Genomic DNA, 12792 nt, shown 5'->3' on the forward strand with positions numbered 1-12792 from the left:
GAAACACTGAAAGAGTTTTTTCTGATGCCAACAGCTTGTGTGTCCTCAGCTCAGCTCAGCTCAGCCAGGAGAGCTGCTGCTCCATTGTTAGAGCTGTGTGCTCACACGTCCCTCCTGCATGGAATACACCTGCCCATACCTCACTGTCCTTCCAGGGACACCACACCACTGGCCCATCTGCCTGCCAGGAGACTGTGGATGTCCCACAGTGGAGGTCAGGAGTTCCCCAAGCCTCAGGTGGCACTCAGAAACGCCCACCTGGCTTCAGGAAGGCTTTTGTGGGTGATGCCTTTTCATCATGTAACATCTTTCTTCTGCTTCTGGGCTGGAACTGCTTTGTGCTGGTGAGTGGCAGCTGGAGGGGATGGATGAAACAGGAGGTTAATCTGCATTGGCCATCTCTCTCAATTTCTCCTTCATTTCCATCCCTTTTTAAAATGGAAGTTCCATTAAAACAGCAGCACTTTTCTATTAACTAAGGACCAGAGAAGAATGACTGCCTCTGTATCTCATCAGCACTGAATCTGTTTAAAATCACTCAAGAGGCAAGGCTCAAACCATATATTTAATAAGAACCACTTTGATATCACTTTTTAGAGCAATTAACATATTATTAGAGATAAACACAAGGTGCAACATTTAGACTCAGATTTCTAAGACAGGTTTCTAGGGTTTGGGAGGGTGCAGACCTGGGGCTGTCACCTCAGCAATCATCTGCCTGTCACCAACCAACATCAGAACAGAGCTTCAGCTACATGGACACAGCACATTCAATTCTCACTTTTAATCCTGGTTTTAGTCATGCTGCTCCTTTCCACTCACTCAAAAGCACTCTGTGCACACCAGTGAGAACGAGTAAGCCACCTCCATGGGCTCTGGGAGCAAAGTGTTCCTTTCCACCATTCCCCTTCTGTTTGGATATTCAGGCATTTGTTTTCCTTATGGAGCAGGAAGGAAAGGCCCCTCTGAACCTGAAAGGATCAAAGAGCCCCTCACCAAGAGGTTCCTTGTGCCCAGGTCATCTTGTCAGCGATGCTGCCAGGCCCATCCTTCTGCAGGCAGCTGGAGATGCTCAGCACTGCGCCCCACATCCATGGCAAAGCCAGGGGAGGGCCTGGAGTCACCCTGGTGACAATTCCCTGTGTTAAATGCAGCAAGTCCCTCCTGCCTGGGGAGCTGAAGCACGTCCTGCTGCTTCCAGTAGCTGAGGTGTAGCCACTCGTTCACTCCTGCTGCTGGTGACAGGGCCAGAGACCTCCAGCAGCTGAGGCAGATGGAAGGCTGAGGGTGGTGACACCTTCTACCACCATGATTAAGTGTGACAAAGCCCATCCATTGGCACCTTGAGCACTGGCAGGACTAGAACTGAACTGGGAACCATGAACTACAGGACAGGCAACATCCAAGGGCTTTTTGGTTGTTCATCTTGAAGCATGCAGGCTTTTGCCAACACTAGTAAACATGTGGCTTCCACTGAGGACTGACAGCAAACTGACTGCTCAGCTCTAAGGGCATTGTACCATTTTCACCATTAGCTGTGGAGTCTCACATCCCCCCAGCCTTTCCTGGAGTCCACTCCATCAGCAGATTGCAGCAGCCAATGCAAAGGGGTGACACATCATGCACCTAAAGACATTGTGACCATATTGGTTTGGTAAGTGCTAGAATTTATTACACAAGAGGTGATGCAACAGCGAAGGAGAGAGCAAACTTCTGCATTGACTGCCTCACTTTGCAATTCAGGACAACCAAGAGGCTTTACTTCATCAAGCAAGGGAACAATATCAAGAGACAACCCCAATGGGTGAGGAAGTCTTGTCAAGCCTAAACGAACCATCAGTCCTATGTGGTGCTCGTTGCTGCAGAAGGAACAAGGAGATACAGCTGCTTCTGTTCAATAAATTACTAAGACATCAGTTAGAAACCTGCTGCATGGCACTGGCAATCAGACTCATTAAACATCCAGGTAGCTTCATCCTGATGCAAATGGAAGACAGGCATGAGTGCTCTGCAGCAAACAACTCTGTGCACATCCCATCTTTGGGAAACATATTTACATGTACATGTCATATATTCATATATTTTAGTGCACCCTAGCCAGAGGGCAACCAGAAAGAGTATCATTCTGTGAGAAGGACAGGAGATGGGCTGGTTTCTCCTCTCCACTGAGCAAAGCCTGTGTCCACCCATTAGTCTGGCACCCTTGCAAAGCAACTTTGCAAGACTGCATTTCCCTTTTGCAGGTAACCAGCCATCAGGGCTCCAAAGCAATGGTCTCCCACGATGGCTGGGTAGATCTGGGAGCCAACAATACTGTGGGCCACAAAAAAAAGCAGGTGAGATCACCCCACCATATTAACAGGCCTTTCAAGGTCAAGGAATATCAGCCAAACTGCCATTTGTTGGTCTCTTGCCCTCCCTCTCCTTTCCTTACCTCCCTGTAGCTCACAAAGGTCTGCAGGGACATGCTCTGCTTGGGGTGGACCTTGACCACAGCCACACACTGACCAGGGAAGGTGTGCTCGAGCCTCGGGAGAACACCCCTACAAAGTTAGGGAGAGCACCACTATTGCTGCCTTTGTTCAGAGCAAGGATGCCCTAAAACAAACCCTACAGCCCCCAGGAAGGGCAGCCCTGGCAGAGCAGGACTCTCAAGTGTTACCTGCTCACACCATCCTGTACAAGAGCAACAAAAGGGTAAAGGTGAGTCTCCAAGGAGACAGGCCAGGGAGGGCAAGGTAGATCTGCAGCACCCCCAAAGCCTTACTCACCATGAGCCAGTCTGACTGACACCCAAAAGGGCAGACAACCACCCAACCAGGCAGGCAACCAAGGTCTGTTCCAAGGGGAACCCATCTGGGGTCTCCCTGGGAGGGGCTGGTGCTGCATGGGGCTGGCTTAGCCAAGAGCAGCACGAGAGGGGACAATGGGAAATGGGGGGTTTCTTCAACAGGATTTTATCTGATGACACCTTTCATTAAGGGTTGGAAAGAACCATGAGAGTAAGTGGGATGAGCTTTGTCCCTCTCAGACTCAAGGGGCTGCTGGATGCAGGGCCAAGAAAGGGAAAAGAGAGAGAGCACCTAGTAAAACACTACATCTTTCAAACTCAGCTCATCTGGGGCTTGGTGACCTTTTCCTCTCACAAGCACACAAGTCTTTATGTACCAGGCAGCTATATCCAGGGTCTCTCACCTCTGATGGGGGTACAAACCTACCTGGCCCCTTGGGAGAGCTTGGAGTCATCTGGGAAAGCAACAATTCCCTGTCAGTAAAATGCTCACAAGGCTGCAGGAGCTTATTACAGTCATTCCAGCAGGAATAAGTGGTACCTTTTAGAGTGCTTGCCAGAAGCAAATAGCAGTTCTGACCCAATTTGACACAGTTGGAATCAGCTGCTGGAGACTAATGTACAATAAAAATTAAAGAGCCACACAAATGCCCATTTACCCCATGGCCTCTCCTAATAACATGAATAAAGCTCTGTTTTGATATTTTGTCCTTTCCAAAGGAGTCCAGTCGGATCAGTCCATGTCAGCCACGTTTCCAGTCCAACTCCTTTGACTCTTCCACCCTTTACTTGATGAAGTTTTTAATTGTCCACCTCTGTCCTGTGCAGCTGCGAAGGATCAGGTCAATGCCAGCCAGGCCCTTGTTCTCCACTTCCAAGCATCTCCCCGTGCCCTTGTTGAGGATGGCACCGTTCTAAGATGAAAGGATATGGAGAAAACATTACAAACAATGAAGAGGAGGGGTGAAGTGAGGCAGGACTGTGCTGCCTGGGAGTGCAGCTGGGTCCCTGTGTGCCTCTGGAAAGTGCACAGCACGCTGCTGGGCAACAATGCAAGGCAAACAGAACAGGTCTTCAAATCATCAATGAGAACTGAATGAGCAACTTTGAGCACTGCTAGCATGGCCCTCTAACATGTCAGCAACCAAATGCCATCTGTAATCTTTACATGGTGTAGCTGCACCCCTGCAACCAAATGCCATTTGTAATCTTTACATGGTGTAGCTGCACCCCTGCAACCAAATGCCATCTGTAATCTTTACATAGTGTAGCTGCACCCCTGCAACCAAATGCCACCTGTAATCTTTACATAGTGTAGCTGCACCCCTGCAACCAAATGCCATCTGTAATCTTTACATGGTGTAGCTGCACCCTTGCAACCAAATGCCATCTGTAATCTTTACATGGTGTAGCTGCACCCCTGCAACCAAATGCCATCTGTAATCTTTACATGGTGTAGCTGCACCCCTGCAACCAAATGCCATCTGTAATCTTTACATGGTGTAGCTGCACCCTTGCAACCAAATGCCATCTGTAATCTTTACATGGTGTAGCTGCACCCCTGCAACCAAATGCCATCTGTAATCTTTACATGGTGTAGCTGCACCCTTGCAACCAAATGCCATCTGTAATCTTTACATGGTGTAGCTGCACCCCTGCAACCAAATGCCATCTGTAATCTTTACATGGTGTAGCTGCACCCCTGCAACCAAATGCCATCTGTAATCTTTACATGGTGTAGCTGCACCCCTGCAACCAAATGCCATCTGTAATCTTTACATGGTGTAGCTGCACCCCTGCAACCAAATGCCATCTGTAATCTTTACATGCTGTAGCTGCACCCCTGCAACCAAATGCCATCTGTAATCTTTACATGCTGTAGCTGCACCCCTGCCTTAGGGAGGTGTGGCACTTCTGTGCAATGGGTATTACTGACACTGTGCTTTGGGACACAAGTACCATGTTTTCCTGTGTTTCACTACAGGTGAAACAAAGAAATCTGGAAGTTTTCAGGGCAGGTCACATACACCTGAGGGTATCAAACACTTCTACTGGAAATTGTCCTAAAATACTGTCCCTGATCACAGAATCACACACAGAGTCTTGGAATGGTGGGGTTGGAAGGGCCCTGCAGAGCTCATCCAGCCCAAAGCAGCTCCACTTCGATCAGGGGGCACAGGAATGTGTCCAGGAGGGTTTGGAAACCTCCTGAGAAGGAGCCTCCACACCCTCCCTGGGCAGCCTGGGCCAGGGCTCCCTCACCTCAGCACTGAAAGAGTTTTCCCTTATGTTTCAATGGAACTGTTTGTGTTCCAGCTTCTTCCCATCACCCCTTGTCCTGTCACTGGATACAACAGCAAAAAGTGCTGCCCCAACCTCCTGACACCCACCATTAGATATTGGTAACTATTAATGAGCTCCCCCCTCAGTCTTCTCTTCTCCAGACTGAACAGCCCCAGGTCCCACAGCCTTTAATCATAAGGAAGATGCTCCAGTCCCCTCAGCATCTTGGTGTCCCTGCACTGGCCTCTCTCCAGCAGTTCCCTGTCCCTCTGGAGCTGGGGAGCCCAGGACAGGACATTTTGTCTTTGTCCAACTGTCCCACAGCCAAGGCAATGCCCAGGGGGTGGGGAGCAGAGCAGCAGCATCCCTGGCAAAGCTCTAACAGACCTGGATGAAACTCCAGCGCTTATGGAGGCTGCTCTTGACCTTCTCACAGTCGAGGAGCTGAGGGAAGCGGCTCTTCACGTTGTCCACCAGGCAGCGGGTGTCAGGCAGCAGAGTCGTGGTCCCCAGCGCACCCAGGTGAAGGAATCCCTCCTTGGTGTAGCGAGCAAGCTGCCACAGGGAAGGAGAGGAGGAACACCATCAGTATCTTTGGAGCATCATTACAAAGCAAGAGAGGAAAGGAAAGCTTGCAGAGGCTGAGGAAAGAAGCTGAGGGTGGTGCAGGGAAAACAGGGGGCAAAAACAAAGGTCTTCAGCCTTTATTTCTTGTCATTTGGGGGTTTTTGCTGGGACACAGGGAAGGGATAAGAATAACTCTGAGCCCTAAAGCCATCACAGGGCAGATCCCTCCAGCCTCCTTTGGGCCTGAACACTCTGCAGGCTGATGGATGATGTGCCCTGGTTTGCAGCTGGAGCTGGCTGGTCATGCTGGCCCAACCTGTGGCTTGTGGCATGCTTGGTGAGCCAGCTCTGCCCTGGCTGGTGTAGGATGCTGCTGAGGTGTCTGGCACTCCAGCAACTCCAACAGCAGCCAGGCAGCAACATCAGCCAAATGGGGCTGGTTGGCCCCATTCCCCAGGGATGCAAAGTCCAAACCTGCCCTGTGGTTCAGCACTGAAGCAAAGGCTGAGGATGGCAGCTGACCCAAACAACACCCCCTGCATCCCACTGCCCAGAGCTCCCACAGACTCCTCTCTGCTGCCAAGGAGATGCAAGCTGGGAGCATGGGGCAGTGCCCATGGCTTTTGGGAATGGGGAGGCTGCCTCCACCACACACAAAGGGCTCCTCCATTTAAGGAATCCCACCAAAATATTTCCCTAAATGTATTTAAATTGAGGGCTGCAGAGAGATGAATGACAGTGGCCTTTTGTCATTCAAGGGAAAGATATACACAGCTGCTTATTTAAATTATGAATCAATCCATTATCTAGCAGGCAAATAAGGAGTATTCAACACATTAATTAACTGAGCAGATCTGTGACCCAGATGCTTAAAGAGACAGTAAATCACACTGGGAGTTTGGGTTATCTCAGTTAGAATAATTAAACACTGAAAATCAAGTACAAACAATGTAACAGGGTCTGACTCCAGTCAGTAGCCACAGACAAAGCCATGGTGCTGGAAGCCAGTGCTGCCTTCCCTCTGTGCTGCTTGTGCAGGGTGGCAGTGCTGGATCCTCTGCCCAGGGACTGGTGCCTGGTGTGCTTTGCTCCCAGCTGCTGCTGGAGTGACACTTGCAGCCAACATGTTGTGTATCAAAGCAGGACTTCATATCTCACCAAGGTCCATCTGCCAATGGTATCACCCCCAGAGGTGGATTCAGCTGTGAGAGGGATGTAGAGGGTACATGTGTGCATGGAGGGCTGCCCACACCATACAGCAACACTGTCCTGGGGCAAAGCACAGCACTGCAGGGCAGCATCTGCTCCTCAGCCCCCTACTTTCTTCTGCAAGCTGGTGCAGAAGAGTACACACCTCTTTAGCTTTACAGTAATTCCCCCTCCAGAGCACTGTGCTGGCACAGCAGAGATGGAAAGGAGACCTTAAAGCCATAACCATCACCCCCTTCTCCTCCCACTCATTTGCAGCCCATCCCAGGATGGGGACTCCCTCCAGCACCAAGCACAGCTCACACTGTGCCAGGCTCCCAGCAAGGGGGCTGCCCTGCACACGAGGCTGGAGCAACCTGGGACTCCCTGGGCATCTCCAGCCCAGCTGAAGGCTCAGACTCACATTATTTACTCCAGCAGTTTGGTGAAGCCTCGAGCGAGACGGTGCCCTCAGCCTGACGGTGTGTTTTCAACCACACATCTCATCTGAATTAGTCTTTGGGCACCAACACAGAGAATGAGGCCACTTGTCTTACAAAAAAGAAAAAAGATAGCTCAAGAAAAAGACAAAACCCCACAAACCCTCTCCATGCCAGATGGAAGAACTCGTTCAGAGGTCCCAAACCGACAGTACAAGCTACTCTCCTTCTCCTGCTTCTGCAATGTTTCCTACCATGTGCATAATTAGTGTGCTAGACACTCTTTTTTTTTGATGATGTTTGGCAGCTTGTCTTCAGACAGTTGGCCTAATGCCCACAAGGCAACATGATTTCTGCTCTTACATGTTATCGCCTAATGTGGTGGGGAAAATAAGTAGAGCAAAAATCAAACCTTTCCCCAGGAAGGGAGGAGGGGAGGGACTGCAGGGAGAGAGCAAACGAGCTGAAAAACACACATGGTGTTATGAAAAATGCATTAAGTGCATCTATTAGATGTGTCATCTCCTGTGTGTAAGAGCCAGATAAATAAAGCCCCCAACAGCCAGCACTGCCCAAAGCCTGGGCTGCTCCACCCAGCACAGCAACAGGCTGGGGCAGGACTGGGGAGTGCTGGTGGGCAAGCAAGGATGTGGGCAGTGTGGTTGAGAGAGGTTCTGCTCCCCCTCTGCTCTGCCCTGCTGAGGCCTCATCTGGAGCCCTGTGTCTAGTTCTGGGCTCCCCAGCTCAAGAGGGACAGGGAACTGCTGGAGAGAGGCCAGGGCAGGGACCCCAGGGTGACTGGAGCATCATCCTTGTGAGGAAAGGCTGTGGGACCTGGGGCTGTTCAGGCTGGAGAAGAGAAGGCTGAGAGGGATCCTTCTCAATGCTTATCAGTCACTTAAGAGTAGGTGTCAAGAGGATGGGGCCAGTCTTTCTTCTGTGGTGCCCAGTGGCAGGACAAGGGGTAACAGGCACAAGCTGCAACACAGCAAGTTCCACTGCAACAGGAGGAGAAACTCCTTTGGTGTTGAGGTGAGGGAGCCCTGCAACAGGCTGTCCACAGCCTCTTACCTCTTTACCTTCCCAGGTAAAACAGCATCTTGCAAAGTCCCCCACCTCCAGGTAGCACTCTGGGGGCTGCTTTGCCCTAGGGGGACCCTGGAGGGACCCTGGCAGAGCAGAGGGGCCCACAGCCAGTGCATTACTCAGGCTGAGCTCCCATCCTCACACTGGCACCACCAATACATCATCTCTGATTATTGTTTCTGGCTGGCTGCATCTCAGGGATGGGAGAAAGTTAATTAGACGTCTTAGCACGGGGGAAATAAAAGCCTTGATGACCTTCATTGACTCTATTGAAAAAGAATTTAGGGTTGTTTAGCTTCCTTTCTGCATTAAGCAGATCATCAATTAGCAGCCATAAGCAAAGAGTACAGTTATTTTCTTTTGGACACAATTTAATCTGATGTGCTATTCTGTCACCCTTGGTACTGCCATGTCCCAGATGATCCCAGTATTGATGGGTTTGTCCTCAAGTTCTGATGTTTAAATGGGCAAAACATATTTTATCCTATAATTAAATGAAATGCTCTGCTGGGTGAACATTATCTTAAGTTTTACAGTATTATAGTGCTTTCTATCACCTTAATATATCACCATAGTCCTGTCACTCCAATGAGGTATTACTTCATTATTAGTGTAATACATCATTACAGCAAGGTGTTTGCATGATGTATTGCTTCAAAGATGAAGCCATCAGGAGGATGAGCAGGCTCAATATAATTACAGGGTAAAGGAATACTCTGTCATGAAATCAGGTAATGATTTGACCTGGAAGTGAATGAAAGCAGGGAGAATGGAAAACAAGAGAAAGAAACTAAAGCCTTCCCTCAGTGACAGATGCTACAACAGAGGGGCTGTGAGCAAAAGCCAAGATCTCATCTGCATTTGGTGCTAGATACAGGATCCACTGGGCATAGCTGCATCCCTTGGAAAGCTACACACTGAGCTTCAGCTGATCTGCATCAGCAGAGAGAGCAGAAAGTCAAGATGCAATACAGGCTGTCCTGCCTTGAACAGGACAAGAGAGCTCCTGTCTGGCCTCAGCCTCCTCTTCTCCAGGCTCAACACCCCCATTCCCTCAGCCACTCCCCAGCCCCTTGTGCTCCAGCCCCTTCCCCAGCTCTGTGCCCGGCTCTGGCCACGCTGCAGCCCCTCAGTGTCCCTGTGGCAGTGAGTGAGGGGCCCAGCACTGACACAGCCCTGGAGCTGCAGCCTCCCCAGGGCCCAGCACAGGGGACAATCCCTGCCCTGCTCCTGCTGCCACCCCACTGCTGAGCCCAGCCAGGCTGCCCTTGGCCTTCTTGCCCCCCTGGGCACGCTGCTGGCTGCTGTTCAGCCGCTGGCACCAACCCCCCCAGGCCCTTTCCCTGCAGCAGTTTCCAGCCCCTCTGCCCCAGCCTGGAGCTGCCTGGCCTTGGGGTGCCCCAGGGGCAGGATCTGGCCCTTGCCCTTGTAGAACCTCATCCCCTTGCCCTCATCCCGTGGCTCCAGCCTGCCAGGGCCCTCTGCAGAGCCTTGCTGCCCCCTAGCAGATCTACACACCCACCCAGTTTCATGTTACCAGCCAATTTACTGAGGGTGCCTTTGATTCCCTCACCCAGATCATTGATAAGAGATGTTGAACAGAACAGGCCCCAGCACTGAGCCCTGGGGAACACACTGGTGCCAAGGGGATTAAACTCCATTCCCCAGCGCTGTCTGGGCCTGGCCATCCAGCCAGGGCATTGCTGGATGCCAGGAGGGAGCCCACAGCTCACCCTTGCTTGCTGCAGCCCAGGAACATGCTCCTTCAGTGTGAAATGCACTTCAGTGAGTACAGCTAGGCCACAGCATCAACAAGGGAAGCAGAGATTTTGGGAGACTACATGAACACTGAGCACAGGCCCCACTGTGTGTGCTTTCAGATGCTGAGAAAAACCCAACAGGAATCACAACTCCTCGTGCTTTAAATATTTATATGTATAAAACAAGTGAGCTATTTGGACAAAGTGTTTACATTCCTTCTAATGATATTCCCAGCAATAAATTACAACATGCAGCCCATTAATTAAACAGGAGCAGCAGATTTCCTTGGTGCAGCACACGTACTTCTGCGACAGGCTCATTTCAAAGCTGCTGCACTCACTGATAGCTACTTTTAAAAAAGCACTTTCAAGGACTTCAACTAATTGCTTGTATTACAAAACAAAAGAACTGCCAAGAACTGGCTTTCAGTTGGAGAGGGAAGGGACAATGTGGAGGTGGAAGATGGGGATAAGCTTGTGTGAGAGGCGAGCTGAAGGGAGCCAGCAGCACGGCCACGTTTCACTCGAGAACGTCAGGGAGGGAAAAAGAGAACCTTGGTAAGTTTAATCACAAAAACAGCTGAGGAAAAAATAAATAACCTGCCTTTGGCCATTCATCTTAAAGCCCAGGGTTAGCAGACAATGTCAGGATCATTCAGTTTCTCGTACTACAATGCACTTAGAGGTTTAAGTTTCCATCCAGAAAGTCCAAAAGGCAGTTTGTGCCATTTCAGGAGAAAAACCCCTGTGTGCATTTAAGCAACAGCTGAGTTATATTTAGCAGTGACCCCATCAGCCACAGCTGACTGATTTTTGTTTAAAGGCAAGGATAAACTGAAGTGAGAGCTGTCTCTACCCCAAAGGACTCCTGTAGCTGGTTCCCAGGCTGAGGTGGCTCCTGAAGTTTGCAGTTCAGGCTGAGATGAGCTTTGAGACTACTTAGTCCTGGTAAGCCTAGAAAGTCCAGTTAGTGGGGAAGTAGGGAAATTATCCCTGAAGCTGCAGACCCTGAAAGTGCAGCTTAGTCTGCTGTTGGTGTAACAGACACCAGCAGTGACAGTAGTAGTGTTTTACCCTGTTTTGTTCCAACTCCATGACGAGGGAACCAACAGCATTGCCCTGCTGCTTTCTTCTAAGCATGGTAAGAGCTAAAACTCCAGAGGAGGCTGAAGTAGTTCATCATCTCTAACTTCCAGTATTGGATACATCCACTAACCCTCTAAAAAGACATGAGATCTAGAGTGAGTCTTGGTGGGGTGACTTTTTAATCTGGAATACGCTTAAAATTAGGATGAGAAGCCTTTGGCTTGCTCCAGAACTTTTCAAGAGGGATAAAGAGTGCTAGAGAATGAATGCCATGGTAAAACCCAGCCAGGCTGAAAAGGCTCATTGCCATCCTCTTAAAAAGCACTGTTTGTTTTCTTTACCCAGTTGGTATGTTTTTACTCAGGTGGATGAATGAGAAAGGAAACATCTTCAAATGCTCTGCTCATTGGCTGCTTGCTTTCAGCATTACTTACCCTTGGCAGGAAGGGTTTTTTCAGATTATACTTTTACTTGCAGCTCTGGCATGATTATGGTGATCCAGAAAATAGATGCTCTAAGAGGAGCTGGGAAAGGGCTCTGTTATATCTCAGAATGGTTTCAGCTGGAAGAGATCTTTAAGCTCATGGAGTGCAGCCTGTGTCCCAGCCCTGTCACCCACCAGCCCATTGCCCTCAGTGCAACACCCATCCAGCTCTGAAACCCCCCCAGGGACTCCAGCAGCTCCCTGGGCAGCCGTTCCAATGCCTGACAGCCCTGGCAGCAAAGAAATCCCTCCTTAGACCCAGGTTGAACCTCCCCTGGTGCAACCTTGAGGCTGTTTCCTTTTGCTCTATTGCTTGTTACTGGGGAGAACAGACCGACCCCTGCCTCACTGCAGCTTCTTTGAGGTAGTTGTAGAGAGCAATAAGGTCTCCCCTGAGTCTTCTTTTCTCCAGGCTAAACAGCCCCAGATCCCTCAGCTATTCCTCATATGAGACTTGCTTCAAATCCTTTCCTAGCTTGGTAGCCCACCTCTGGATCCTCTCCAGTACCTCAATATATCTGAGGTATTCTTAACAAGAACCTGGGTCTTATATATCTGAAAGATAAGCCAACAGACAAGTTGCACATCCAGCCTCTGCCCTCTGTCCATCCAGCCTCTGCTAGGTACTACTGCTCCCAGCAGAAGCCCTCACCTGTGGTCCCCAGCCGTGGCACGGGTACAGTATTGCTGTGTGGTTCTCCTGTGGGCCCTGGTCAAGGCAGACATCTTTTGCCTTGTTGTTTCGAAGCTGTAAGAAATAACAAAATGCAGTTATATGGCCCTGTGTCTTTGGAGATAAGCAATAAACTGATGTGCAGCAATGCCTCTGGCCTCTCTCGCTACAGGAGGGATCCACGGTGCTATATCACCAGGCACAATCAGGCAGAGAAAGGTTTAGAGTGCTGTATGTTTTCTTTAAACACAGGGCCTAATGATGCCTGCTTTTATATAATAATCACCATTCCAAGGAGCCAACTTCCTTGAACACAGTTTTCTTTGTATTTGGTCATGTGTGGTGGTAACAAACATATTTTTAGCCTGCTGTCAGCACGTTGCCAGGAGCCTGAAATCGATGCAGAATCACTTGGATTTCATCAAAACCTCAAC

General features: G+C 49.9%; 1 protein-coding gene across 1 annotated transcript in view; it reads right to left on the bottom strand.

Moving 5' to 3' along the window:
- Positions 1–552: 552 nt before the first annotated feature.
- GALNT17 (polypeptide N-acetylgalactosaminyltransferase 17) overlaps positions 553–12792 on the bottom strand; it is a 204170-nt gene continuing 191930 nt past the window's right edge. The window contains exons 9-11 of the mRNA XM_062012568.1: positions 12338–12433; positions 5462–5629; positions 553–3705 (exon numbers count right to left, since the gene is read on the bottom strand). Coding sequence (XP_061868552.1) covers positions 3577–3705; positions 5462–5629; positions 12338–12433 — 393 coding nt within the window. The 3' untranslated portion in view covers positions 553–3576. The remainder of the gene's footprint in view (positions 3706–5461; positions 5630–12337; positions 12434–12792) is intronic.

The sequence above is a fragment of the Colius striatus genome, chromosome 20 (genome assembly GCF_028858725.1).
Source record: "Colius striatus isolate bColStr4 chromosome 20, bColStr4.1.hap1, whole genome shotgun sequence".
Classification (NCBI taxonomy): Eukaryota; Metazoa; Chordata; class Aves; order Coliiformes; family Coliidae; genus Colius; species Colius striatus.